This window comes from Psammomys obesus, unplaced genomic scaffold (genome assembly GCF_907164565.1).
Source record: "Psammomys obesus unplaced genomic scaffold, mPsaObe1.curated_primary_1811, whole genome shotgun sequence".
Lineage (NCBI taxonomy): Eukaryota > Metazoa > Chordata > Mammalia > Rodentia > Muridae > Psammomys > Psammomys obesus.
The window spans coordinates 1,216,695-1,244,296 of record NW_026591643.1 but is presented as its reverse complement, the minus strand read 5'-3'; the positions used below and the strand labels follow the sequence as shown (position 1 = coordinate 1,244,296).

Genomic DNA, 27,602 nt, shown 5'->3' with positions numbered 1-27,602 from the left:
TGTTTGAAGATCACGCATAGAGAATTTGGGTTGCTTCTACAACACCCTGCGAAGTGTGGCACTTCCATTTATAATTGAGGTCTAAATGTTGTAAGTGAGCCCACTCCCTACTTCTCCTTTTTCCCACTTGGGCTCTAATTTGCTTCTTAGTGATATTATCATAGTATTAATTAGAGGCAGAATCACATATTAGTTTGGTTGACAATGAGAAGGTCAGCAGCTATCCACATAAACTCTTGGGATCCAACCGAATCAGAAAACAGCTTAAGGAGTAAAGTCTTGGCATTTCTAGGGCTTCCAGCTTCTGGTAAAATTAGAAAACCCTTAGAGACATATTATGACAGGGTGGCTTGGACCTTCTCTATTTGTATGAAATACCAAGTAGGCACGCAGCTTTAGCCTTTTAGTCAGATAGGCCCCCACGTTCAGCACACAGAGGGGACGAGAAGTACAACACCATCAGCTCATTTCATAAAACGTTGTTTACAATGCCACCGTCTATCCAGTAGCTTGTATGCAAGTTTAAAAATATATTTAAAAATTGAAGTACTTAAAATAGTTTGCAGTCAGGGAAATAGCAAAAAATGAAGCTCATTTTAAATATGACAATTTGACATTATATATGGAAATAAAAGTTTGACATAGTATTGCCAGAAGTTAAGTAGAACCTTATGTTTTCCTTTGTCAAATCTGGAAAAAAAAAGTATTTTAATTATTTGCTTGGAAGATAATTAGTAGTGAGAATTCTGGAATTCTGTTTTTTTATTTTTAAAAACACAGAAATATTGTGAGAATGTGTTTTTGTTCTAATCCCAGGTGTGGGGTGTGGGGGTCTCTGGTTTGTCTGCAGCAGCCGCCTGTGATTTGCCCCGTGCTCTGGCAGGGGCGTGGTTCTGACAGCTGCAGGTAGTCTCTGCGGTTGTGTGACGTTTGGAATTCTGGGAACTTTTCACAGGGTACATAAATGCTAGTGCCCCGAGAGGTGGGGTCAGCGGGTGATGGTCATTCTGGGGGCGGTCAGCGGGTGTTGGTCATTCTGGGGGCTGGTTGCAGTTTGTTAGTAGTTATGCTCAAAGAAGAAACAAGAGGAAAGAAATTAGATTCAGAGGTCTCTCCTCTATCCTTCTTTCCCTCTAGTAAGAGGGTGAAACCAGGGTGTATGGGGATATGGGGTGGGAAAAGAAGAACCCAAAGACCAGATAGAACAATTGGCTTACTTTTGATGTTACACCATCACCTTCATAAATTCTCAAGAATCTGAATTATACTCTATGCTTTAAACTGGCCAACTATACATACAGATCTGATAGGTCTACTGTATTTTTGTTGCTCGGAAACGAATGTCTTATTTTAGTTCTATACCTTGAAAACCAAATGGTTTGTGTTCGGTTTGCACATTTCATCCTGATGCTCAGGCCTTTGCTAGTCCCTGCCATGGCCTTTGCTTTTGATTCACCTGTAAAGAATTGTCCATGGTGTCATCGCTCAACTTCCCATGCTGCAGTCTTTTATGTATTCTTTCTCTTAATTTTTTTCTTTCTTTTTGGGTATCAACAAGGGCTGAGATAGTGTGTGTGTGTGTGTGTGTGTGTGTGTGTACACATATGTGTCTACACATGCCAAAAGAGACATTCTTGTCTGTCGCTCTCCACTCACTTCTTTGAGGCAGGGTCTTCTCCTGAATTTGGGTCCCGTGTTTTCCCCACTCTGCTGGGACACAGTGAGCCAAAGTGGTCCTGTCTCCACCGTCCTCAGAGCAGGGCACAGGTATGTTTAGCACTTACATGGGAAACAGTTAAGTAGTGAGCTCTGGATATTGAACTGCTCTGTCATATGTCAGGCTGTTTTATTAGTAAACTTAGCAGTTGCTCTGAACAGATACGGGAAGGGTATCTGTTTAAGGGAAGAAGTTGGCTCACAGTTTGAGAGCAGACAGTTCATTGTGGCAGATGTGTGAGGTGGTTGGTCTCATTGAATTGTGACAGGAAGTGGGCCCAGGCTGTGAACTCTCACGTTTTCCAGCAAGGCTCTGTTCATCTCCCAAAGCGTCTGTAATGTTCTGGGGGTGACAGTTGAAACACAGCCTGTGGGGGACAGTTCACAGTTGTGTGGCTGGATTTACGCCAGCCTGGCACAAACTGTAGCCATCTGAGAGGGGGCAGCCTTGATTGAGGAAATGCAAGAGCAGGCTGTGGGCAGGCCTGTGAGGCTGTTTCTTAATTAAAGATTGATGGAGGTGGGCCCAGCCCACTGTGGGTGGAGCCATCCCTGGCCTGGAAGTCCTGATTCTATGAGAAAGCAGCTGTGCCAGCAGTGGGGAGCAAGCCAGTGAGCAGCACCTCCATGGCCTCTGCATCAGCTCCTGCCTCCAGGCTCCTGCCCTGTGTGAACTCCTGTCCTGCCTTTCTTCCTTGACAGACTACAGTGTGGTAGTGTGGAAGCCAGATAAACCCTTTCCTCCACAACTTCCTTTTTGGTCTCGGTGTTTCCTCAAAGCACTAGTAACCCTGACTAAGATAACATTCAAACCACAATAGCCATTCTGAATGAGAAGCACTTAAGACTTCACGCTTCTAAAGAGAAATGGAGACATTTGGTCAAGGAAGATGATTGTTTATTAGGAAGATGCCGCCCAGACAGAGGGACAACACATTTCCCACGTCCAGCTCCAAGTTACTCCTCCTGACTTCTCAGGAGCGGCCATGTGGCCCAGAAACTCATATTTCTCTGAGATAGTCTCTGAAACCTGTAACCCAGACCAGGACACGGAATCCCCAGGTTTTCCCACGAGAAGTGTGCATTTCCTCGGGGACTGACAGGGTCTACGGCCCGTATTAGCTGGGGCCTGCCGTGGTGGTTGGTCTTTCCCCCTGTGCTTCTTGGAGACCGCGAGGAGAATTGCTCCTGCAGATCCACAGAGCCCTGTGTTCACACGACGTCTTCTCCCTGGTTCTACGGTCCCACGTGTACAGCTCTGAGACACGCCCAGTGGACTATCATTCACAAGCTACTCACGGCATCCCAGGGGCCATTCGCCCATGACAGCAGTGAGCACAGGGAAGGCATTTTTCAGGGTCAGTGGAGGGGAGTTCTTCCAAGCACTCCAGCCTTGGCTGGGGCTGCGGTCCACCCTGGGAGCGGCCGGCCTCTTAACTCCTCACTGGTCTCTGAGCAGTTCTGAGCTCTCTCGGGATTTCTCAGAATTTGGTGCCCCCCCTTTCCTCCTCTCTTTCATTGTTTTCCAGCAGGAAAACAGTTTGACATTGTCACCCAAACTGCCAGGTCCTCTTCCCTGGAAAGGACAGAGGATGGGTGCATGGTTTGTGGGGACAGAGACTGACACATTGATCTTGTTCCTGGCGCTGCCATCTTCTAGCCACACGACTGGATAAATTTACCACTGAGCACCAGTCCCTTCGTTAGAATGAGGCTGGAGAATGACCCCGATGATAGCAGCACAAGCTTCACATCCATAGGACCCCAGGGCCGCCGTGTTGTCGTTTCCTGGAAGATGGCAGTTTTCACCTGCACTTGGGCTGGGTCCACCGTGGCACCTGTCTCCGAGGCTGACCAGTTGTGGCCTTGGGGTGTAGCCCAGCAGCCCCAGGACTCATTTGAGTGGTTGGGATCCACTTGTTTTCCTGACCCTGCTTTGGTCTTCAGCTTGTCCTTGATGGTGAAATGTTCTCTTGTTGAGGTTCCTCGCCTCTTGGCTAGAAAATCGTGACAATGCGCCCTCACGACCGTTACTGCAGTCACATTTAATTAATCTTATTAATGAAATTTATTTATAGTTCCTTGTATTCGGTTTTTTTTTTTTTTTAACTTGTTGCTGTCTTCCTAGGTGTCTGGCCTTGTGCTGGGCACAAGGCTGCAGAACTGAGGATTTCACAATCTGATGACGGGGACAGGCCTCTGTAGAGTCGTGTGGAACTTCCCAGCTCTGCCTAAAATCTCCACCATAAATCTCTGGAGACAGTCTCCTGGGAGTTTGGCTGTCCTGTACTTTAAGCCAAAGCTGTGGCGTAGAGAAAGGACCTTGATATATTAGGGACATGGCACACTGTCTGCACACCTAGGCTTCGTATGGAAGGGCAACAGGAAAGCATCTTTGGGTTTGCCGGGACTGGTGGCCTGCTGGGGGCCTCAGATACGTCCTTACAGCAGAACACACCTACGCCAGCGTCTCCGTTCCCCACCCCACCCCTGCAGTAGCTCGGCTGTAGGCCTCTCTGGGAAGGGAGGTCCAGGATTGTTGGAATCCTGTGGGAAGCTCCCAGGACCCTTCGGAGGGTCATGACCTATAGTTTCAGAAATACTGTTCTGTTTATGTGCGTTCATGCCCCCCCACCCCCAACCCAAATTTAGTTTCTAGTATTTTTCCAGGGCACTCAAAACACGGAGTCGAGAAGACAGACTTATTTCTGCATCAAATTGCAGACTTCCAGGGTTTTTCCCCTTTGTGTCACTATATTAGATTATTTTAAGACACTCCCAGGGAATCCAAACTCTTGTTGGGGGAAGGGCTTAGTTTGGGAATTTAATGACTGTGCTCCTCCTGTGCTGCTCAGTAAACGGCTTCAAGATGAAATCATTGGGGAAGGCTCGAGGTCCTGTGCGGGGCACTACCCCCTCCCCAGACAGATCAGAGAGATGGCCCCATGATCCCCGGGGACGGGCAGAGAGCATGAGCTCAGGACCAACTAACAGCCTCAGAGATTCAGAGCAGCATAAAAACTCTTCATTCCCCCTTCCACGGATGTTTTAGACAGTCTTTATCCAGTAGTTCTGAGGTGGTGGGGGACGGTCCGGGACTCACAGCATCAGTTGCCAGGGCTCTTCCGGGAAGACCATGCAGAGCGCCTCAGACCGTGCAGGGCTCACTAATGCTCCTAGGAGTACTAGTGCCCAAACGTCAGTGAACCCCAGGCCAGCCGTGGGAGCCTGGCATCTTGAAGCAGTGTGCGCATCGGGGGGCCGGGAGAGAAAGCGTCACGGGGTTTCAGTTACCAGCACTGTGGGGTGATGTCCCTCTCTGTGGAGGGGACAGAGGATGTGTGTTCACAGATCATGGTCACAGGCACGCTGCTGGTGTTCCTTTTCTTATCTAGAATGTAAACTAATTATTGACTCATCCATTTCGGAACATTACTGGGTTCGGGTTCAGATAACAGAAGTCTCCCGGGGCGGGTTTTAGATGACCTCATTGCTCCTCGGGTCCACGGGGAGGGGGGGGAAGGCTCGTCCAAGTCTCAGAAATGTTGGACTAAAACCTTGTGACACGTTAGCGAAACTGGACAACTGTGAGGCCACACAGCAGTTGCTGTGGGCACTGTTGCTCTGTTTGTCTTAACAAACCCTAAGAGCAGGGTCTCATGTAAAGAAATCTTTTGAAATCTCTATGATAGGAATTCTTGCTTGGAGACTGAATTCCAGTAAATTCAAAACAATTTGATGGCATCTTGCCATAAGGAGTAGGTTTCTCCCTCAACCTGTGAACGCATCGCTCGTTTTCATAGTGACTTGTAGAATTTGGATAAATGTGGAGTTGTTTTCTTGCCAATGGTAATATTTAGAAAATGGCGAGGCCAGCAGGGCGTGGCATCACATACCGCAAATCTCAGTACTCAGGGGGCTGAGGCAGGAGGATTGTTGTGTGTGAGGTCAGGGCCAGCTTTGGCTACATAGTTTCACCCTGCCTCCCACACAAAGGAAGGAAAAGGTGGTGGGGAGGAAGGAAAGCAGGGAAAAGGAGGAGGCATCAAGATGGTGTCTCCATCACAAGGTTTTGAAAACTTTGCCCTGTCCTTGTCCTTTCCGTGCAGTAGATCAGGGCACAACCCCAGAACAGGAGGCAGGAAGGGCGGCCTTCTGTCAGAGGCCCTGTGAAGCCGTGTAGGGGCTACAGGCGAGCTCAGTTCCAATTTAAGTCTCTTCATAAAGGTTTGCACACAGATAACCTCAGTACAGGCAGAGACATGATTGGCTGACTAGGTCCATCCTTTTGTCGGATCTGGGAGGTGTGACACGGGGCTGTGTCAGAATTGGATCGTAGGCCATTAGTGCAGTTTGACACAAGGTTAGAGTGGGAACTCAGCTGGGCTCCGTGAAGACTGAGTATGAAGTGTTGTGAGAACAGCAGCTCCAGGCACGACCCCGAGCTGTGCATCTGCTCGGCCTTTCCCGGGCAACGTGAGCTCCAGGGCCAGCGTGCACGTCCTAGCTCAAGCCTCTTGGCCTCCACTCCTGCTCTATGATTGTCCTGCTCTTGGGCAGTGGCTTCTTCATCTTGGTTCTAGGTACATTTCCCTCACGGTGTTGCAGGATCTCTGTGCTCTCCTGGGTGTGTGTGAAGAGGGGGCTCGAACTCCAGCGTGTTCTCAGTGCCGTGTGACTTGGAAGACTGTCAGCCCCGGTGACAGCGTGCCCTCGCTCAGGGGCTTCCTGCGAGTCCCCCTGGCCCCTACCTCACGTCTCCCCTCTACTGAGTTCCTGTGACTTCTGAAGCTCAAAGACTAAGCTTTGTGTGCATTTTTTTCGTGTGACTCGGATAAAGGATTGAGGGTGAACTCTTCAAATTTGCGTTTGGATTTCTTAGAGGTTTTGCTCACCGCCTGTCACATGTCTCGGCTGCAGTCTGCCTCCGCTCTGCGCTCTGGACTTCTACCAAGGCAGTCTAACCAGGAAAACGTCCGCGGGGTTATTATTGTTTTGTTTTAATTTGGAGGGGTGGGGCAGCTTTGGTCCCCCTGCCTCAGCCTCCTGAGTGCTGGATTGCAGCTGTGCACCACCACATCTGCTTTGTAATTATTGTCATTTTTAGGCCATTACTGATCCTAAAGAGGGATTTTTTTTTTCTTTTTCTACCTTTTTTTTTCTTTTTCTGTTTTTCAGCCTAGAAGAAAATAGGTAAGTTAGCGCAGGGTTCTTTGAGATGTTTGGACTGTGTTCTCAAGTTCTGTCCTGCTTTTGCTGGGTTGTCTGTGCCCTTCCTTCTGCAGGGTTTGCTCAGGTGGAGGAAGAAGAGGAAAGGAAGGCCTCTGAAGATTAGGCTAGCCTGAGCTCATGGGACGCCGTGTGCCTGCCAACTTTTCTTTTAATTTTGCAACCATAGTGTGAATCCTTCTTTGCCAAATGGTTCTGGGGCTTTGCCTGGGACCTCTGTGCCAGAGGCAGAGGTTCATCTTGGCCAGACATGGCCACATACTGAAGAAGGAGCTATTTCCAGGAAAACTCCGAGCTCAGCTTCTTAGAAATCTTCTCTTGACTGTCTGAGCCAGGCCTGGACACTCAGAACATCTGGGAAACTTTGGATGCAAACACCAGTATCTGTTTCCTACGTCTTCTCATTTCATAAGCTGAAAAATATTCTTGCTCATGTGAGACGTGCATTTGTTGATTCGTATGCAGGTTGAGTGAAGCTTTTGCATGTGTAGTAGCTTTGAGAAGAACTGCTGCCTCAGGACTGGCGCAAAGAGGAACAGCATCGACGTCCCTGTTCTCCGACCTTGCTGGTGCTTGGTGAAGGGACCCTTTGCTGCCTCTTGCTCCGGTCTGTGGAGCGTCAGAGTTGGCGGGTGCTGGTGCTGCGCCCTGTCCGCCCTGTCACGGGCATTCGGGGAGGGCTGCAGTCTGGATGCCCTCCCTCTTTTTCGTAGCATCTGCCTTCCAGTGGTTATCGGTCTGTTTACTTCTCCACGAAGACAGCGACTCCAGAGTGTGTCTCGGCATCCAGGGGACGCACTACTTTGCTGTAGCTGTGGCTGGCGTGACAGTTTATTTAGTACTTGGGTTCAGTGATGTGCTTACTCCAAGTCTAAAAATGGCCCTGTGTACAGAAATAGCTCCCAACAGTCCAAGCATTGTTTGTGTTTTTGTATTTTGCTGCAAATTAGCCAGCTAAGCCCTTTGACCTTAGCAATTTCTTCAGCCTCTTTTTAATCCTTGGGGTTACATACATGTTTACAGACTGGCTGCAGTGGGGCAGTCGTGTTGCTGCCTGAAACATAGACAGCCCTCAGTTCAGGGTGCATCTGTGTGTGTAGTCGGTTGTGGAAGTTAAGACAGGCATGCTCAGTAGTTACCGAGTGATAGGATTATACACGCATGTGCAAACTCTAGGTAGAATAATATGCCCTGCGGTATCCGGAAAGGCGGAGTATATTTGACTGATGTCTAGAGGGTGCTTAGCGTAAGCTAAAGCATTATCTTTTGAAAGCCAGGAGAAGCTCGGTGCTTGGGTATGGTGATAAATGAATTGGTTCTAGATTGTCCCTAGGAAAGAAGGCAGAGGTGCTTTAGGATAAAGTGGGCCGGCAGCCCTCGTGTTGTCTGTCGCTTCTCTTGCTGTGCCCTGGCGTCTGGGTGAGCTTGGGCGTGTGCAGGAGCCATCGGAGGCCGGAACAGGCCTCAGGCCCTCTGGAGCTGTAGCGGCAGGTGGTGAGCTGAGCCACCCCCCAGGCCTCTGTAGTTGTTATTTATTCCGTCGGACCTTTGGGCTCCATTTCTTTGGAAATCCCCTTCATGCTGGCAGCCGGAAGGAAGAAGACAGCTCTGGCTAGCCCCTCTCTTCCCTCTCAGCACATTTTGGTTTGTTTGGTTTGGTTTGGTTTTTGGCAGAGCTCACCTGACTTTGTAGAGGTTGGAAACTACCTGGGCGAGAAGGAAGTCCTTTCTGTGGGCCTGGGGGTGGGGGTGGGAGGGAGCTTGCCTGCAGAAGATCCTATTCTGTAATTTCAGTTTAGGTTTCTGGCTTGAAGGCTCAGGAATCCCTGAGGGAGGGTAGTTTTTGTTCCTGTTACCAGTTTGGTGTAAAAGAAAGTATTCTGTGTACTTGTGTTCTGTGAGTAATGGGACCGATTGTAGGACACAGCCACTAGGTAGTGAAGCAATGGCCGGGAACCAGCCACGTTCAGATCACCGTGTGTGCTGGGAGCTGTGTCACAGCTCTGGGCAGTGAGGTGTGAGGTGTCGGGGTGCTGGGAGCCAGCACTAAGCTCCCCGCTGTCTGCTGTCTTCTAGGTCACCCTGCATCTGAACCCCATCTCCTCGGTGCACACTCACCACAAACCTGTCGTGTTCCTGCTCAGCTCCCCACAGCCCCTGGTCTGGCATCTGAAGACGGAGAGACTGGCTGCTGGCGTCCCCAGACACTTCCTGGTAAGTGTTCAACACCCCTTCCCCAAATGATCGAAGGTCTTGATTTCTGTAAGGCACTGAGTCATTTCTTGCTGTGCAGCCGAGCCTGGCTTCAAACACTCAGTCACTCAGTCCTTCTGTCTCGGAGTCCTGAATGCTAGGATTATAACTGTGTGTAGCGTGCCCAGATCACAAAGGGTTTGAAAACAGGGTACCAAAGGTGCTGCATGTCTGTGTGCACCTGAGGGGATGTTTGGATGGTGTGGGAAAGAGTTTGAAGAAAGCATAAGCCACCCACAGTGAGTTCTGTGGAGACAGTCAGACCTCTGAGGCCTGAGCCCTGCTGGTCTCTTCTGCCTGTGGATTCTGAGCACTGTCAACGCTGGAAACAGCTTCTGGGTGTGTGGTCTCTAACCACAAGATAAACACACAAGCCCCAGGCTCTCTGTGTCTACCAGGCCTCGTTTCTGATACGAGGAGCTGTTTGTTGAGAAAGTGACACAGTGAGCTCCAAGCATGAAATCATTTGTATTTTATTTTATTTTTTTTAAAAAGTTGGAGCCTGGCTCTTGCAGAATGGTCCAAACATCACCTCCTGTTTGTAAATCATATGCTTTGGAGTTTGCCAGAATGCTCGTGTTCGCTGGCTGTGGAGAAGTAGATGGTTGTTGGATGAAATGTTTGGGCTGTGATATCATGTCTGATGAGCGCTCTTCGGTCATCTCCACAGTCACGTGTGAGGGAGTGGTTTTCCCTCACTGCGCCTCGGGCTCCCAGAATCTCACCTGTAAGTGGATGGTCCTACTTTTGCCTAGAGTCAGTCTCGCCACCCATGTGACTTTAGTTCTTGTCACTTGTATATGAACGACATTTTAGCCAATGGAAGGTGTTTGCTGAATAACGTAAGGCCCCACATAACTGGTAGGTGAATAAACATGCAAAATAGAAGAGATGGGGGTAGCTCTTCTTTGCAGTAAAATGCTAATTAAATACAAACAGAAGAAAGGGTTGAGTTAGAATGTTGTTTTGCAGCCATCACAGGGAAAGTTGATCAGACAAGAATTTTCAGTAGATGCTAGGTCCAATTACCGGAACAGGGGGATTTAAAAGGAGAGTATATTCAGATACTCTAAGTACTTTCTCATAAATTACTTATTAATTAGAGAAGAAAATAGCAATGACAGACAGCAGGGAATCCTCAGCAGTGCTTGAAGCAAACGTCAGAAATGACACCATTCTGGGGCAGATAACCACTGTGTGTCTGTAAGTGAGAAAGAGTGAAGGGTCCTGTGTCTTAGGGTCACTGCTGTGATGAGACACACAACTGAAGCAAGGTGGGGAGGGAAGGGCTATTTTACCCATGGCTCCCTGTACCTGCTCATCCCCAAAAGCAGTGAGGGCAGGAACTGAGCCTGGAGGCAGGAGCAGTCAGAAGCAGAAGCCATGGAGGTGCTGCTCACTGGCTTGCTCCCCAAGGCTTGCTCAGCTGCTTTCTCATAGAACCAGGACACCACATCAATCACTGACTAAGATCCCAGCAGCTGGATCCCACGGAGGCCTTTCCTCAAGGGAGGCTCCTCCTCTCAGATACCTCTAGACTGGGTTGACGTGAAGTTAGCCAGCACACCTTTGCAGCCATCCTGCCAGAAATGCGTGCAGCCGGACCCCATGATGACAGCAGGTTGGACAGACCCAAGTGGAGCAATGTCTTACAGAGCTAGTGAGTTGTGTAAAGAGTGCGTCATCTGGAGAGATGCCTGAGGCTGAGAACACTGCTCTGTTCAGTTCCCAGCACCCATGTGGTACCTCACACCATGTCAACTCCAGACCCAGGGGTCGTGATGCCCCCTTCTGGCCTCCTCAGGCATCAGGTGTGAATGTGGGGCACAGACACAGGTACAGGTAAAGCAATCGTACACATAAAATAAAACACCTTAAAAGCTTTTAAAAAGTGAGTTCTACAATTCCATTAAGGAAAAAGAAGCACCTGTGCAGACTCTAGCCAATAATATATGTATATATGTAAGCAAGGGCACACGTGGTACAGCGTAACAGAAAAGAAAAAGAGTAACTATCGGGCTGAGGAAGGAGTGATGGGCAGGAGCTCTGGGAGAAGAGGTAAAGCGGCTTGTTTTTCTAGTGGAGTGGAGTTTGTGCGGTTGGTAGTGCGTAGGTGCAGAGCAATAGACTTGACGGTGAGTGTTAGGCCCAGAGTAGAGGCTCCGCCGCCTCAGAGCCCTGTCTGACCTGTGTGGGCGTTCTTTGGGAGGAGAGATTTCTGTCTTGTAGTTTTGGTGTGCGGTTTTTTGTTTGGTTTTTTTTTTTTTAATTTGCAAGGCTCTTCCTTATAATAAAGTTTATAAAATTAAATATATATATATTTAAATATATATATATTTAAATAAATAAATATATATATTTAATTAATTAAAGTGAATCAGGAGGGCAAGAAAGGCTGGAGCCCATCCTAGGATGACTATGACTAAAATCCATGTGGTAACTTCCTGCATGGTGGGTCAGAGAATGGCCAGCGAAATTAGCAGCTCAGCCTTTGGTAGCTGCCCTGCCTTTCCTCCAGAACTGGCTTGGGGTTAAGGGGGAAACAGCTCTGAAAAAAGACAGGAGGTAGGTGTTGTTAAAAGCTGTGTTTCTGGAATACATACCATTCTGCTATAAATCTCAAGTAATTTCAAACGAAGCGTTTAACGCCTCTGACATCTGTCATATATATGTCTATACGTATATGTGTGTGTGTATACACACACACACACACGTACACATGTAAGGTGAACCTTGTCAAGAGTCTGACTTGTGCCTTTGCACTTCCAATGTCTCTGTTTTGCTTGGCACATTTTGAGGCACACATCCCATCCTAAGAGTGTGGTAGTGGGGTACCTTGTGGGAGTCCTTCCACGCTTCTCCCTCCACGCCGTGCTCAGGTCACAGGCGTGGTGGCAAGTGATGTTCCTAAGCCCGCCCTACTTGGGACTGTTCTCACTGTGAGGACCAGGATGGCCTTGAACTCACAGAGCTCTGGTGTATACTGTGTATACTGTGTGGCCTGGGATGGCCTTGAACTCACAGAGCTCTGGTGTATACTGTGTGGCCTGGGATGGCCTTGAACTCACAGAGCTCTGGTGTATACTGTGTGGACTGGGATGGCCTTGAACTCACAGAGGTCTGTGTAGGTAGTGGCCGTCATTCTTATTTCTTTGCTTTGGTTCTCAGTACCTTTCAGGAACCGCCCCACGAGCTCTAATACCTTATGTCATTTTTTCTTTCACGGTTTCCCCGGGGTAACTCTTCTACGGAACCGCCCTGCAACACATGTGCTCTGTAAGTGATTTGTGATAGTAAGACAGAAGCGGCTCACCATGAAGTCGAGTGCAGGCTTGGCGCACAGCCTGCAGTCCAGTGCTGCAGGAGCTACCTGGACGTGGCTGTTCCCTTTTTTAAAAGTTCGCAGTTAGTCGTTCGCCTGCTGGTTACAGCAGGACACGGAGTCTAAGATTAGGACGCCTCAAGGTTGAGGGCCCTTCCTCAGCGATATGCTCTCTCGGGACTGCTGTCCGTGATTCCTTTCTTTCCCAGCCATCAGGAAAGAAAACTGACTATCTTTGGCAGCCAGATGGGGAGTAGGAGGGCGTAGAGGCTGGTCTCACAGGACAGTGACTGCAGTTTGACATATGAATGCCAGCTTGCAGTTAAAGCTGAGTTTCAGAGAAACACTAAACAGTTTGCCGAAGTACGCCTGTACAACATGATTCTACTACTGAAACTTATCCATTCTTTATCTGAAAATCCAAGTTTAATTAATTTTTTTTTTCTGGAAACTCAGTTTTTTGTGTACTGGTCCTGGCCCCTGCACTAACTGGCGAACATCCCTGTTCCTGGCCCTGAGCTGCACAGGCCTCAGTTGCCGTGTCACAGCTACAGCGTTTCAGTTAAGCTGGTCCCCCCAGTTCCCCCAGCTTTCTCAAGCCAGTGCTTTGCTAACACAGCTGCTGGAAAACCGTCTTCTAACTTAACTGGAAACAGAGGATAGCAACAGAACCCTTCCCTCCGCAGCAAATCCAAGTAAAGAGCAAGGCAAGGCAGTGGGAATCAGCGAGGGAAGCCGAACTTTATTCTTTGGCTTTGGATTAAAAACAAATCAAAACTTAATCCTAATAAAAAATGTAAATTAATACCAGGAACACACTGAATATTTAAAAACAGCTCCGCATGCCCAAAGAAGGGGGAAGGGTGCTTGAAACGTCCTGCTGCCAAAATCTGGTTTCTTCCTTTTGCTCGTGCTGGAGGGGGTGGGAAGGCGGAGGGTTTGGGCCTCTGCCACCAAACCACAGGCTGCTCTCTGGCCTGCCCTGCAGTTTGGATGCCTGACAAGACTCAGTGAAAACAAGTGCTATTTGTTTTCCTGTGCCTAGTATTTAACTGGAAATCGAAAGGCTAAATTTCCAATCAGTTGTTAAGCAGCCCCAGATGTGAGCTCAGGGCAGTGCAGCCGATCACAGCGCAAGCGCAGCGTCCACCTCCCGCAAGCCGCGCCATGTGTGACTGAGGGCTGCTGTGTGCAGATGTGCCTGAGAGGAACTGGGGCACGCTCGCTGTGGAGGAGGGACCTTAAAACAAACACACCGAAAATCCTCTGGGTTCTATTGTACTGCATTTAAAAATCTGGATCGAAACACAAAATGCAGAAAAGCTCCCTGACGTCCTTCCCTGGCAGTTCTGCTCCCAGACTTGGGAGCCCACAGAATTAGCATACCTCGAATGATGTTTTACCTATGAGCTGCTCATTGACTCAGCGTCCCTTTTTCTGCCTGTGGGCTGGAGGTGAATGGCCACCAAGATCACAGGGAAGGAGGAGGCGGACCCCTTCAGGGGGCCTTCCATTGGTCAGCAGAGATCGCTAGAAAGTCAGGAGTGGGGTGCAGTATAAAAATGTAGGGCTGTTCAGATCCCGAAGCTGGAGAGAACGGGACTCATCCTCCTCCCCGTGCACCGAGGTCACAGCCTCCAGGAGGGGACCCCAGGGAGTGGCGTGCAGGGAATGGGCTGGGGGCTGGAAACACACACAGCTTTCGTGGGGCTGGAGGTGTCACCCCAGTAAAGCAGGGCTCTGGCTGTATCATCCCGGCTTTGCCAGTGAGGTCTCACCCCAAGTAAACTCTCTCCTGAGGGCAGATTAAACAAACACAGATCCGCGGTGGTTCTTCTCAGATCCCTGGTGGGATGACTCATTGTGTCCTGAGGAGGTTCCAAGTGGTTGTGTACCACGCATTTCTCCTCAAGAGGCTGCTTATCTGTTGGTTTTTGTGGCTCGTCCCGAAAAGCCTTAATTGTATAGGGTTGATCTCTTCACGAGCTGGGGTCAGTCAACCACCGCAGTTCCTAGGAACGAGTTTCTGCCCCTTTGTGGGAAGAGAGCCTTTCCGAAATGTCACTGTGGCAGCCAGGCGCTGGAGCCAGGCCAGCTTCAGCTGGTACAGCTGCTGCAGAGAGGGCTGGAGAGGCTCTCCTGGCCTTCACCCTCGAGCACCAGAGATGGCGCTGGATGCTGCCGTGGACGAGTGGCCCGGGCCCCTGCTCTGCCCTCTCGCAGTTTCCTGAGCAAGACATCCTGTCAGGGGGCTCAGCCAGCATGGACTTTCCTGGCCCTGCTAGGTGTGTTGGGTCATGTCTGAGTGTAGGCCCAGCCCTGTGAAACCTTCACTTTCATTCAACAAACTGAGGTTAAACAAACTTGGGTACATTGAAGGGAAGACTGGTTTTTCCTTGTGTCTGCTAATCTGGTGACCTGGTGCATCTGCCCTGCCCGGGTGCTGGGGGATCATGTCAAACGTTAGTCTCTGGTGCCTTGGGTAGCAGGTTGGATGGCCTCACAGAGCCATGTGGGAAGGAAAATGAGTGTTGCTTAACGTTTTCTTCTCATATGGGATGAGGGGGAAGCTGCCTCCCAGGAGGCTCTGGGGTGCTGGGGTGCAAGCACTCGGCTATGCCCAGCTGCAGAGGGTGGAGTTGTGATACAGTTCCTATAACGGCCTGCACAGCCCGTTTCTGGATGACTTCGGAATGGCCAAACTCCTTCCTGGGTCCAGACCGTCCAGTGTATTTGACATAGCGTGGTTTCTGCATCTCCAGTCCTTATCATCTAGATTTCTGGCTTCAGAATCACTTCATTATATCTACGTGCAGGGTAGAATTTGTATTTTAAACTCTATTTTTGCCATTATTTGTCAGTGGCTTAGAGTCCTTGCTGCAAACCTGAGCTGCTAATGATACCATGATGGTCATTCACGTACCATTGGACTGTGAGTGACAGTCCAAGCCGAATGAATGCTCCTCTGCCTGAAGCCCATAGTGACCAAAGCTCATTTGACCTCTAGTCCCTTTGTCATTATCTGTGAGGAAGCGTTCTTGAATAGAGTTCCAGTTCTAGGTCAGCGTTGCTTTGCTCCATGAGTGCAGGCAAAAGAAATCCCTTCCTAGAGTTTGGATAAGAACGCTCAGCATCTGCTCTGGTGAGGTCTGTCACAGAGCCCTTGAGACCTGTTTGGAAGATACGCGTGCATGCGTATATTTAATGAGCATTAAACAGTGTGCATCGCCGCTGAATGCTCCAGAGTATTTCCACAGATTACTTTATTTCACCTTTGCGGCAATCCTGTGACCATTTTGCTGTATGATGCAGAGGCAGAGCAGCAGGCTTGGTTAGGGATTAGTAGCAGCATTCTTCAGAACAGCAAACAGGGGCCTTGTTGGGGCCTGACCTGAAGACACAGCTATGTGTCATCTGTCACCCTGGTGTCTAGCATGGAGCCACTAAAGACTATCCCAAGACTGGGACTTCACAGCCAACTGGGACATGAGTGAGCAGAGGCCTCACTCTAACCACGTCTGTTGTAAATGGCTTCAGAGCTGGGATGTAGGCTCTGCAGTGTTCTCTTGGCCAAGGGTTTAGACATTGTTTCTTTGACCTCTTCCCCAAGTACACGCCTTCCTCTGGGCTCCTGGTTGGCCTGCTTTTGGCTCTGCTCCACAGGCTGCCTTGCTTAATTACACATATATCCTTAGCCCCTGGGGGGCCATTTCATCATTGAGGTTAGATGTGCCTAGTTCAACTTTCTTAGCTTTGGCAGAGGACGCCATCCTGGCCGTCCACAGAGAGTGGATTATAAACGAGAAAATGGGGGTGGGGGCGCAGGAATCCAGCTTGGAAGGTCCCGAAGGACGCAGACCAGTGTGTGTGGCTTATGGCCTTCTCCTTTGCTTCTCCCCGAGGACGTGGCCTTCAGGCCCTGTGTTCCCTAACTGTTCTTGGGTTTGATTGCTCAGTGGGCCAGAGTATAGCTCCATTTCTCCTGGGGCTCGTATCAGCCATTCACAGAAAGTGTGTCAGCCAGGGGTTCGGGGCAGTGGACCCTGTAGGGGATATAACAAAGAGTTACTGCAAGGAATTGCCTTGGACCCCTGTGGGGAAGGCAAGAGGAGCTGAAGATAGAACTTTCCGGGAGAGACTGATGCCATGGACATGAGCTGATGTGAACACAGCATGAACGTTTTCTTCCTCGGGGCAGCCCCTCCTGGGCCCGTGAGGGCTTTCCACTGCTGGGCCAGGCTGTCCCACAGCCCTAAGACTGGCCTTCCTTAGAGTCAGTCATTCTTGGGCTTTGGTCACACCTGCAGTACCCCTTCCTGACGGCGTGCGGGTGTGTGCGGTCACTCATGGGTCTGTAGCTCACAGTCATGTGTCTTGTTGGGTATGAAAACACCTGAGCACAGCAGCAGGACGGAGGAAGGGTTTACTGTGGTTCAGTCTGGAAGGACAGCCCGTCGGGGGAAGGCGGTGGCAGGGACACGGGCAACCAGTCACAGGAATCCCTCATCAGGAAGCAGAGAGACAGAGGCTAGACTCCTCTCCCATTCCTGACTCTGCCGGGACCCCAAACCACGGACCGCTGCTGTGCACACTTAGAGGTGCCCTCTCACCTCAGACACACCAGTCTAGAAATCCCTCACACACATGCCCAGAGGGCTGCCTCGTGGGTGCATCTAGACCCTGCTGAGCTGCCAGTGTGAGCCGCCACGGCAGCCGAGTCAAGCTGACGTCCAGAGCGAGCCATCGTGTGTCTGCACGCCGCACATTTGTGCCATCATGCTCTCTCCGTCCCGGGTTCTCCTCAGCCATCTTTAAGTCATTTCACACTTGGGGATCTAGCTGTTTAGCTTGGTTTCCAGCCAGAGAGTTTGTGTCCGAAAGTCATGCCTGCCTGTACAGTCTGTCCTTTCCCTTCTCTTTCCTCTCACTTTTCCTCAGGCAGCAGGGTAGGGAGGGTCAGAGAAAGAAATAATACAGAAGGCCAGAAGAGGCCTTCCTGCTCTCCCTTTCTGCTCTCTGCCCGCAGATCTTTGCTGACCTGGGGGCGGATTTTCTCAGCAAGGGGAGATGGCCTGCCCAGGCCTGCCCAGTGCCCACCGTCCCACGTGGACAGAGCACACATTGGGGTTGGGAGCGGCAGTTTTGAACTGTGCTCACACCTTGCTCGGCTGTGTGAGCTCCATTTGATGGCTCTGAGCTCCTTTCTTGTGTTGTCAAACAAAGATTGACACTGCATAGGACCTGCCCAGCAAGCATTCACATCCAGGCCGTGACTGGCTCTCCTCCCAGTGTGCTGTCAATGTGGGGCCTGGGCTGAAGGAGGCTTGACCCTAGCACACAGAGACTCAGTTCTTCAGCCTTGATGCCCACCCTGTGGCTTCCATAGGTCCTCCTGCTTCTTCAAACCATCACTTTCTGTGAAGCAAGAGGTTTGTACCAGCATGGATGAGGAAAACCTATAAAGGCATTCTAAGACCCTAAGGGCTATCTGGCTTCTGTCAGCTTCTGTTTGTGCCTGTAGTGAGAGGTATGCAGGCCCAGCCTGGGGGTAAATAACAGTGACAAATTCAGCAGCAGGAGCAACTCCTCCAGGCCTCGTGCCTCTGCTGACACCCCCCCCCCCATCCCGACCACCTTTAGGTGGCAAATGTACTTCGAAATTAGGCCCACATAACTACTTTGTTGTTAGTTTTTGTTTGTTTGGGATAGGGTCTCACTGTGTAGCCCTGGCTAGCCTGAAACTCACTACATAGATCAGGCTGGCCTCACATTCTTGGAGATGCGCCTGTGCCTGCTTCCCGAGTGCTGGGATGGAAGGCCCGAGTCGCCGTGCCTGGCAAGCTCCTTCTACTATCACGGGAGCCTAGAAGGTGAGGAAGTGTGAACTCGGAAACCCAGAGCATTGTGCTGTAAGGCCCGGATGCGTTTCCGGCTAACCTGGGGTCCACACTTGATTACCCTGGGCCTAGCCTGGTCCTCAGCCCTCGGCTGAGAGCTTTCGAGTCTTCTTGTAGCGACCCTTTCTCACGTCCACTCAATCCTTGTGCTGCTTCTGTGGGTGTCAGCACACCGCCTCACACTGGCTTACGTCCAGGCGTGCGCTTGCTGGTGTCCAGGGCAGCACCAGCATTTCCTGTGTGCTGTGTACGAACATGTCTGAAGAGCATGCAGTGGACTCGGTCTCTCTCATCATCTTACACTTCAGGAGACGTAAGAGCATCCCAAGATGGTCATGATGAATGCTTTAAGGAGAATTAATAGTCAAGTACATTCTAAGTCATTTCGTTGGAAGAAAGTAACCTGGTTTGAGTTACAAAATAAAAACACCCAAGAATCTTAAAAAGCAGTTACATAAATTTGCATTTCCTGAATGCATGGTTGGCAAATGCTGCGATTACATGGCTCACGAACACGTAGCTTTGCAAGTCATGAATGTAGGTTTATGGCATGGAAGTTATACTTTCTTCAGAATAAACCCTTTCAAAACAATCAAGCCATGACGTATGTTAATAGAAAGCATGTCTCAGGTTGAATTTCGCGTCACGGGACTTGGAAGGAAGTGGGCGAGCACGTTCCTCCTGAGATGACGAAGGGTTCACTCCTCACTGGAGGCAGAGCTTTCTGAGTTCTGAAAGGTTTGATTTTTGCTGGACTTTGCACACAAAACATCCCCTGTGATCTCCCCGGTGCCTTTCTGTGGAGGTGGGTGTGAGGGCACCAAGGGCCGATTTTCGGACCCTGTTTAAGCACTGAGCCTTTCCTGTGAGGCCTCAGCAGGCTTTGCCTTATTGTCGAGGAGCTGTGGCTTCTCTTATTTTGCAAGACCCACTTTTAAAGAAAACAAACAAACATGCAAGACAATGGCTGCATCTGCCATGTGGCTGCTTTTCCCCCACCCCTTCCCCAAGGGAAGAGAGTCTCATTTGGTCACAGAGCAGTCTTGTCCAAACTTCTGATCTCCACATGCCACTGTGGTAATAACCCTCCCCCACACACACACACACACCCTGCACATTTACAGAACAAACACACACGTGGAGACATGGGAGATAGCTGTGATTTAATGCATTGAACTTATTAAGGAATCCACAATAAATAAAATCAATACCAAAGATTACTTGCAGGCCTGGTGACGTAACGTCAGGCAGAGCGCTAGTCTAGGCTGCAAAAGTCCCTGGCTTCAGTCCCCAGCACCGTGAAAACAAATGAGTAAAGAAGATTTGTGTCTCTGGCCAGACCAGCATTACTCAGCTGTGCACCAGAGACAGGGATGGGAAGGGTTATGATGTAGCCTCTAGAGTCCTGGGTTCTACTCCCACCGTCCTGGAAGCTGCATTTTGATTCCTCCCGCCGGTTGCACACTGGTGTGAAAATCACACTTGGGGAGTCACTGGCTGGGAGTGACTCCTTGCCATTGAGTGTGTCCTGCGTCTAAGACTCAATGGGTGAACGCCCATGGCCAGCCTGTGCGGGCACCCCTTCCTTGAGGTTATATTGGAAGAAGACCATCCAATACAGTCAAGCATGAACCATGTGTCATTCTAACTATAGGTAAATAAAATATCACTAATTCATCCAACGTCATACTTGACCATGTAACGTTTTATAAAATAACTCTAGGGTACTTTACTTTTTGTAAAAAAGAAATCTTTAAACTCCGCTGTGTCTTTTATCTTCAATGTGGGTCTGTTTAGCCCCATTTCAGCTGTTAGTATGTGCTCAATGGCTACCCCACTGGCTAGTGCGAGAATGGGCATGAAGATAGTTCCTAGCGCTCCTGACGTCTCCACTCCTCAATCTGACCTTGGACTGCCCTCAGCATGGGCTCAGGGCAGGCACAGCCAACCAGCTGAATTTCAGGAGCCAGTGCCGGGACCTGGGATGTGCCCCTGCAGGACACGGGGTTGGACTCCGGGCCCCAGAGGGAGCGCTGCAGAATGAGCAGAGTAAATGAGCATGTCCTGTGCCACGGTAGAAGGCGCTGGGTGAAGCAGAGGATGTATGCCAAGATGGGGATACTGCCAGGGCACAGCTCTTGGCCGGGAGGCAGCTCTAAGGCCTGTGTGTCAAGGCGATTGAAGGCTGGGTTCTGAGGGCAGTGTGTGAGCCATCATCAAGTAGGGGCTATGGGACAGACCTGGTGGTCGGCTGCGCACTGGGGCCTGACTGTGGATCTGGGGTCGGGGGTTTGGGTGGAATCCAAGGATGGGCACAGGACAAGAGGAGGCGTCGACAGCCGGGGTACTGCCCACAGCGTAGCGCCCTCTTCTCCCCGACTGGCTTGGGGAGGAGCTGAGGAGAAACTGCTGCAGCTTCGGACCTCTGGGTCAGCTGACCCGCTGACATCACTGCAAACTCGGAGAAGCTCATTTCCAGGAAGACTCACTCAGCCTTGGCTCGGGCCTGTGAGCTCCACTTGAAGGCACGTGTGAGTCCACGTAGGACCTGAAGAGTTAAAGCTTGAACACAGGTGTAGAAGCGAAAGGGCAGACACCTCCTTCACTTTTTTTCATGTACTTTTGGATGAGGTTATTGAATCTTATCCAGAAAAAATAATAAACTTGGCTCTCGTGGCCTTGCCGTAAGTTCTTATAATAAAACTCCTAGCCTTGGCAGAGAGAGCAGTGCTCTACGCTTTTAAAAAAGCTCTGGTAGCATAACCAGAATTTAAAATACAAACATTGTGCACAGTTCAAGCAGGAAAGAACATTCTGCAGAGGAAGGGACTCAGGCGTGCCTCAGTTTCCCCGGAACTGGTAGACTGTTAAATCCTGGGTGATTCTTCCCTCAGCAGACCCTTGCTGAGAGCCGAGATCCTCGGAGCTTGGTGTTCTGCACATTCCCACAGGAAGACATCCATCATGTCAGGGAATGTCAGCGCGTTGGGTTTAATTAGAAAGCAGGAGGAAGGGTCAGCGCTGGTGGCGGGACCCAGAACTGCTAAGTGTGCTTTGATAATTGCTTTTCAGCTGGAGAAATGGAGTCCTTAGCTTTCAGGCCTGGCTGAGGGTCACTTCTGGGGAGCTGGGGAGGCAAGAAGCTCTGCGAACTGGGGTGACCGCTCCTTCCTGTCAGTCGCCTCAGGAAGGGCTCCGTGAGCACTATTCACCCCTGCCTGTGCCACTGCTCTGTCAGCTGAAGAAATTCAGAATGATCGCTTCTTGTCCCTCAGGTCTTTGTGAGGGGAAGGTAGCATGTGCGTGTGTGTGTGTGTGTGTGTGTGTGTGTGTGTGTGTGTGTGTGTGTGAGAGAGAGAGAGAGAGAGAGAGAGAGAGAGACAGAGAGACAGAGAGAGGGGGTGGGGATGGGCAGGAGGAGGCATGTGTAAGTGAGCAGCTGGGTCCTGAGGAGGGCAAGGAGCAGGAGGCCCCACAAAGAAGGGGATGGAGGGAAGGGGGCCTGCTGGCCAGGCAGGGAGGAAGGACAGAGAAGCCGAGAGCTGTGACTAGCTCTGTATGGTGAACCCAGGCATGTGGGAAAGTGGTGTGAAATGGAGGCCAGCCCCTTCCCCAGCTCTGGGCCATAGTGATATCCTCAGCTGTCCTGTATTATCACGCGCCTACATTTTAGGAAGACTTTCCAGGCAATATGAGGATGGGACTGCAACTGTATTTTTTTTTTAAGATTAAAAAGAGTGAGGACCCTGAAACAAGGTGGAGTGTGGGCAATGGAGAGAATGGCCTCAGGAAACCTCTATTGTTTTATCCAAACAGAAAATCTTTGTGCCTAACTTTTTATTCTCTTAGAACAGCACTCACGTTCACCAATTCACTCCTTGGGGTATATCACGAAATAGACGATTAGTCTCTGCTCTTTATGTCTGGCACACATCTCCTGAAATCTTTGGCGTCCCCATGTTGATATCTTGCATGTGTTCATGGGATAACGGGGGGCTACTGGGTGGCCTCAAGTTGGGGGCTGTTGCCAGGGGAACCAACTGCAGGATCATAGTCTTCGACCTGCGGCCTCTCCCACAGTTGAGGGAGGAAGTAGACCTCATCGCCTCTGGCCTCAGGTTCGATCAAGACCTGCCCATCCAGAGAAACTGGGTTTTGCTTAGTGCCGTGTTCACAGTCTGCTGGTGAAGATCTAGCAACCGAGGCGTCTAGGTGTGAAGCTGAGAACGCTGTCCAGAAGAGTGAAATGTGAGAGAAGTCCTGTGACATCTTCAACCATCGGAAGGCATGTGTCACCAAGAGTGAGGAATGGCTTTTCTGACCTGGTAGGCATGAGTCAGAGCAGCAAACTGAAGGCGCATCTTAGGGCACGAAAGAGGACAGGGCTGCAGAGATGGCTGGTCACGGAAGAGCACTGGCTTCTGGGACCCACGTGGTGGGAGGAGATAACTGACTTCCACGGGCCATCCCCTGACCTTTAGATGTGTGTCATGCACGTGTGCCTACACACACACATGAGTGTCATTTTGGGAGGAAGAAAAGAAGAAAGGAAGGAAGAGGAAAGGAATGGAGAAGTGAAAGAAAAGCAAGGGGAAGGAAAGGAAAGGAAAGGAAAGGAAAGGAAAGGAAAGGAAAGGAAAGGAAGAAAAGGGACCTGTCATGAGTGAGTGGCTCCTCCTGGGGGTGAGAAGGCTGCTCTGTCGGGCGGTCATAAGCCTCATGCCGGCCTGCCCTGGTGCTGAGGCAGACTTCTGGCATCTCTAGGATTCTCTCTCTACTGTGGAAGTCACACTTGTTTCTAGTCCTGAGGACTGCAGGGGTCTGCCCTGAACAGTACCACCTGTGAGTCTGTCATGGCTGGGAGGGCCTTCGTGGGCCACGGAGCTGGTGGAGGGGACAGCGCTGGGTGGTCACTCGGACGTTCCCGCTGACCACAGTGACCCCCTCCCTGCCCGGGCAGCTGATGTGCCCGAGGAGCGGCCGCAACCCTCCGAATTTCTCAGCTATGAGAGGATTATGAACCTTGGGAGGCCTGGAGAGGAGACCGCACGGGGCAGGCTGACAGGGTACAGCAGGGAGAAGTCAGCAGGGCCCCCGTGGGCCTCACTGTCACATGGCTCCTCAGTGGCCCTTTCCCACTGTCCTTTCTGCTGAGGATGCCATGAGGCACATCTCTTCGTTCATGCTGAAAAATGCCTGCTCTGCATAATGTACATAAAGCACAGAGTTGAACCTCAGAATGTGAGAAAGGACCTGACCACCGTGTAGGGACCCTGCCTTCACACCCGGCATAGAGTGGCAGTGTGTCAGGGACCCCTCTGTATGGCCGTGGGGGACGAGCTGAATACAGAGGTGTAAGTGCTTCTCAGTGCAAGAAGATGTCACTGCAGGGCTGCTGTCAGGAAGCCCGAAGACAATGGTTGGGGGTTCAGTGTTGATGTCTGGCTGCACCCCAGCTGAGACATGGCTGGTGCGACACAAGACGGTTGGTGATCTTCGACATGAACAAAGTCAGAACAAGGTCAAAGCTAAGCCTTCCACGCTGGCTTTGCTTAACCGGTACGAGGCTCTTAGAAGTTGCCATGGCCACACAGAAGGCGCGTGGTGGTGCCTGGCAAGCAGTGGCGGGCACTCAGTGACCGGCAGTGACCCAGTTTTGACCCAGGCTACTAATGATCACAACTGGGCCTCCTGAGCCAGCGCTGATGGAAAGGCTTACGGGGTCTGTAAGAACTGAACAGAACCCTGTGAGGTGGTGCTGTGGGTAAGGAGCTTACCGCCAAGCCTGGCAACCGTGTCCAGGTGTCCTCTGACCTCAGCACACGCCCCCCCCACATGCACATGCAAATAAACACTGAAACAACAACAAAAAGCTAACCCTGACGTATATCAGAGGGGCGATGAGGGGGTCATGCTGAGGGTGTTTGGGTAGTGAGGACACTTCTCCACCACAACCTTCCTGGCGTGCACTGTCGGTGTCTGCGGCAAGGGTGCTCAGGGTGGGCCTCAGCGGCGTTTTGGACAGTTCCGAACACCGTAGCATGGTGGGGAGAGGCTCTGGCCAGGGTGGGCACCGGTGTCAACCTCTCCTTCTGTCATGCAGTCAAGATTATTTCTCCACAGACACTGCCAGGTGTCCCCTGGGGGATAGACTCATCCTTGACTAAGGGTCCCTGGCACAGAGGCATCTGCAAGGTGCCCACGGCGGGTGTGCGCCTTCCACACCAGGAAGCACTCAGCGAGGCATTTCCTAAGGAGACCCGAGGCACCGGGAACCCGCCGGACACGCTGGGCCCACTATGGAGGCTGTCAACTCTTCAGGCACATCCTGCCTCCGCTGTGATTAAGGCAGGGGCAGGGGCCCCCGGTCAGTTCAGGGGAAGAATCAGCATTGGAAGTACGAGTGTGCAGGCACGGCGGCGCGAGGCTGTGATTGCAGCCCTTGGGAGGTTAAAGCAGGACGCTCGCGAGTTCAGAGCCAGGCTCATGCATTGCGAGAGCAGCCTTAAACACAAACAAAGGCTGTGTGTGTAAATGCATGTGAGGATGAGAGAGTGTGAAATAGTGCCTAGGAAATGTTAGCGCGAGTCGCAGTAGAGGGGCAGGTATTTGTTAACTCGTGCCAAGAGTGAAAGTTCAGTCGTAAATGGGGGAACCACGGGAGCCCCTGCCTTTGTCCCGCCTTTTGGTTTGGGGTTCGTTGTTGATGCGTGGCTACCCAATGCCTCTTAGTTAGTAACTGGATTTTTGTTAAGAATAAATAGTGCAAATGGAGTTTCACGTATGACGTTTATAGTTTTGATGCTTATGAGCCCTGTCACCTACATTTTGGGTTTTCACGTTGACACAGATAAACATGAATCATCTTATAAATACTAGCCTGTAGCCCCTCTGCCAGCCATCCACACCACAGCGGCGGATGGCTCTCCTCCCCTTCACCAAGCTATGCAAGGCAGAGGTGGTCCGAACACGGCCCGGCAACGTGGCGCGTGCATAGACCTTCTTGCAGGTTTTCTTGGGATCCACTTGGCATCCTGCTGAGCTCACAGCCTGTGGGGATTTTGAGTTAACTAAGTGAGCTGTTACGCATGTCCTTCTACTGCCGGGAGGTCTGAAATGAGAACCTGTGGACGATGGGGCACCTCTGGCCACTCTGTGCATGCTCGGGAAAGGGGTCTCACTATGCCCTTTTGCAGTGAGTCTGTTTGGCAGATGTGACAGCATGGAAGCCATGTTTAGTTACTCATCAGACCAAGAGATTACTTGTCCTGACCCTGAAGTCCATTTGCACACTTGCCAGCCCTTCCTGTGTGACATGCAATATTACGGTATTGGCACTTGTGTACAATTGACTCAAATGGCATTGGTTCCAGGGCCACCTCCCTGTGCCGAAATCCATAGATGTTCGTGTAGCTCATAATGTGGCATAGTGTTTGCACACAAACTACACCCCCGCTGTAGACTTGACCTCATCCCTGGGTTAGGAGTGGCATCCTGTCTAGGATGCATGCTGTGCAAAGAATACTTACTGTTTAGGAAAGGACATGGCCAAAACTTGAAGCCTGTCTGCCTTGAGAGAGGGCTGTGATTTCCCTAAATGTCCAGTTCAGTCTATAGATGTGGTGCATACGTCCATGTGTGTGGGGAGAGGTAGACATGGCATCACTGTGGATGAAGATGCTGGTGCTTGGCGCGTTGGCCTTTAATGGAAGCTGTATCAAAGATGACTCTGCCGTTAGTGCCCATTCACGGCTTAAGGGGACATCCAGCCTGGGCTTATCCAGGAGAAGTGGGCCTAAGCTGGCCTGGGTCCGCTCCTGGATAGCTTGGCTCTGTCATGTTTGCACATCGGAGGACAGAGATGAACCAGGCAGGCTGCTTAAGCCTGGCCAGGGCTTCCTCTGCTTCTGGTTTGGCTCCAGGTTACTATGGCATGTTAACTGTGGGTTCTGTTTGCTCCAGGTGTCGGAGGGCTCCGTGGTCCAGTTTCCCCCAGGAAACTTCTCCTTGACAGCACAAACAGAAGAGAAGAATTTCCCTCAAGGAAACGAGCATCTGTTACACTGGGCCCGGAAGGAATATGGAGCAGTGACTTCATTCACTGAACTCAAGATAGCAAGAAACATCTATGTTAAAGTGGGGGAAGGTACGTCTCTCGGGCTTTTGGGCCGACGGATTTAGAAGCATTGGTGGTTCGCCTGCCTGAACCCAGCAGGTCAGCGGCAGGGATGGCAGGGGTGCAGAGAGCTGGGCCTGGCAGAGTCCTGAAAGAGGCCACGAGGACCGCTCTGCCCCTGCCCTGCTTCCCCACCTCTGCTGAGAGGCCGTGGGTCGTGCGGCTGAGACCCAGGGAGGCTGTTGTGTAGGCCTTAGAACATAGTCAAGCGGAATTCAGAGTAAGCAAGTGGCGGGGTGGGGCGGGCAGGGGTGACTGGGGCAGTGGAGGAGGCAGGGTGGGGCAGGAGAGGGGGCAGCTCGTGACGAGGACAAGTTTTTCCAGAAAGGAACAACTGCTTTGAGAGAAAGACCACGTTAAGTTTCTCGCATTGCAGGAAGACGTGAATATCCAACAACTCAGCTTTGGAACCCTACTTTCAAAGTATTTTTAAAGTCATTTTTAGTTGAGTGTTTGGAGCCCCACCCCCACCCCACCCCCAACAGTTACTAGGAAAGAACTCTCATGAGCGGGCCCTGCTGTCCTCAGCTGGCTGTGCCCATGGAGTCTGACAGCCGCTGTCACCTCCTCCCTAGATGGCTCGTGGCGGGAGGGGCTGAGGAAAGTTTGCTCCCCCAGCTTGGATCTGGGCTGCTTTGAAGCAGAATCGAGATAACGGCTGTCAGGTGGGCATGGGGTCCGTATGGCCACGGCTGTTCCCAGACTCTCATGGTCGTCAGGCCGAGCTGACTCCCATCATCCTCAGCGAAGGCTGCGAGCAGCGCGCCCTGCCTGAAGCAGTCCAGTGGCTTGAGGGGAGGAAGGGACAACCATTCTTGGATCTTAGAAACATGTGGAAGGTTGACCCTGTGCCCCTGACGATGCCCACAGCAATGTAGTCACCTGCCCCGGAGGTCATGACGCCCGAGTGGCCGAGCTCCATCCTGAGAAGGGCAAACACAATGAAAGCCCCGGTGCCAGAGGGTAAAGGGTAAATGGCTAATGACTGAGTGTCCCCGAGCCCCTGAAA

At 51.0% G+C, this 27,602-nt stretch overlaps 1 protein-coding gene across 1 annotated transcript in view; it reads left to right on the top strand.

The window, feature by feature from the left end:
• Positions 1–27,602, top strand: part of Tgfbr3 (transforming growth factor beta receptor 3) — a 97,382-nt gene that overhangs the window by 27,930 nt on the left and 41,850 nt on the right. The window contains exons 4-5 of the mRNA XM_055611603.1: positions 9,022–9,159; positions 26,380–26,563. Of these exons, the coding sequence (XP_055467578.1) occupies positions 9,022–9,159; positions 26,380–26,563 (322 nt within the window). The remainder of the gene's footprint in view (positions 1–9,021; positions 9,160–26,379; positions 26,564–27,602) is intronic.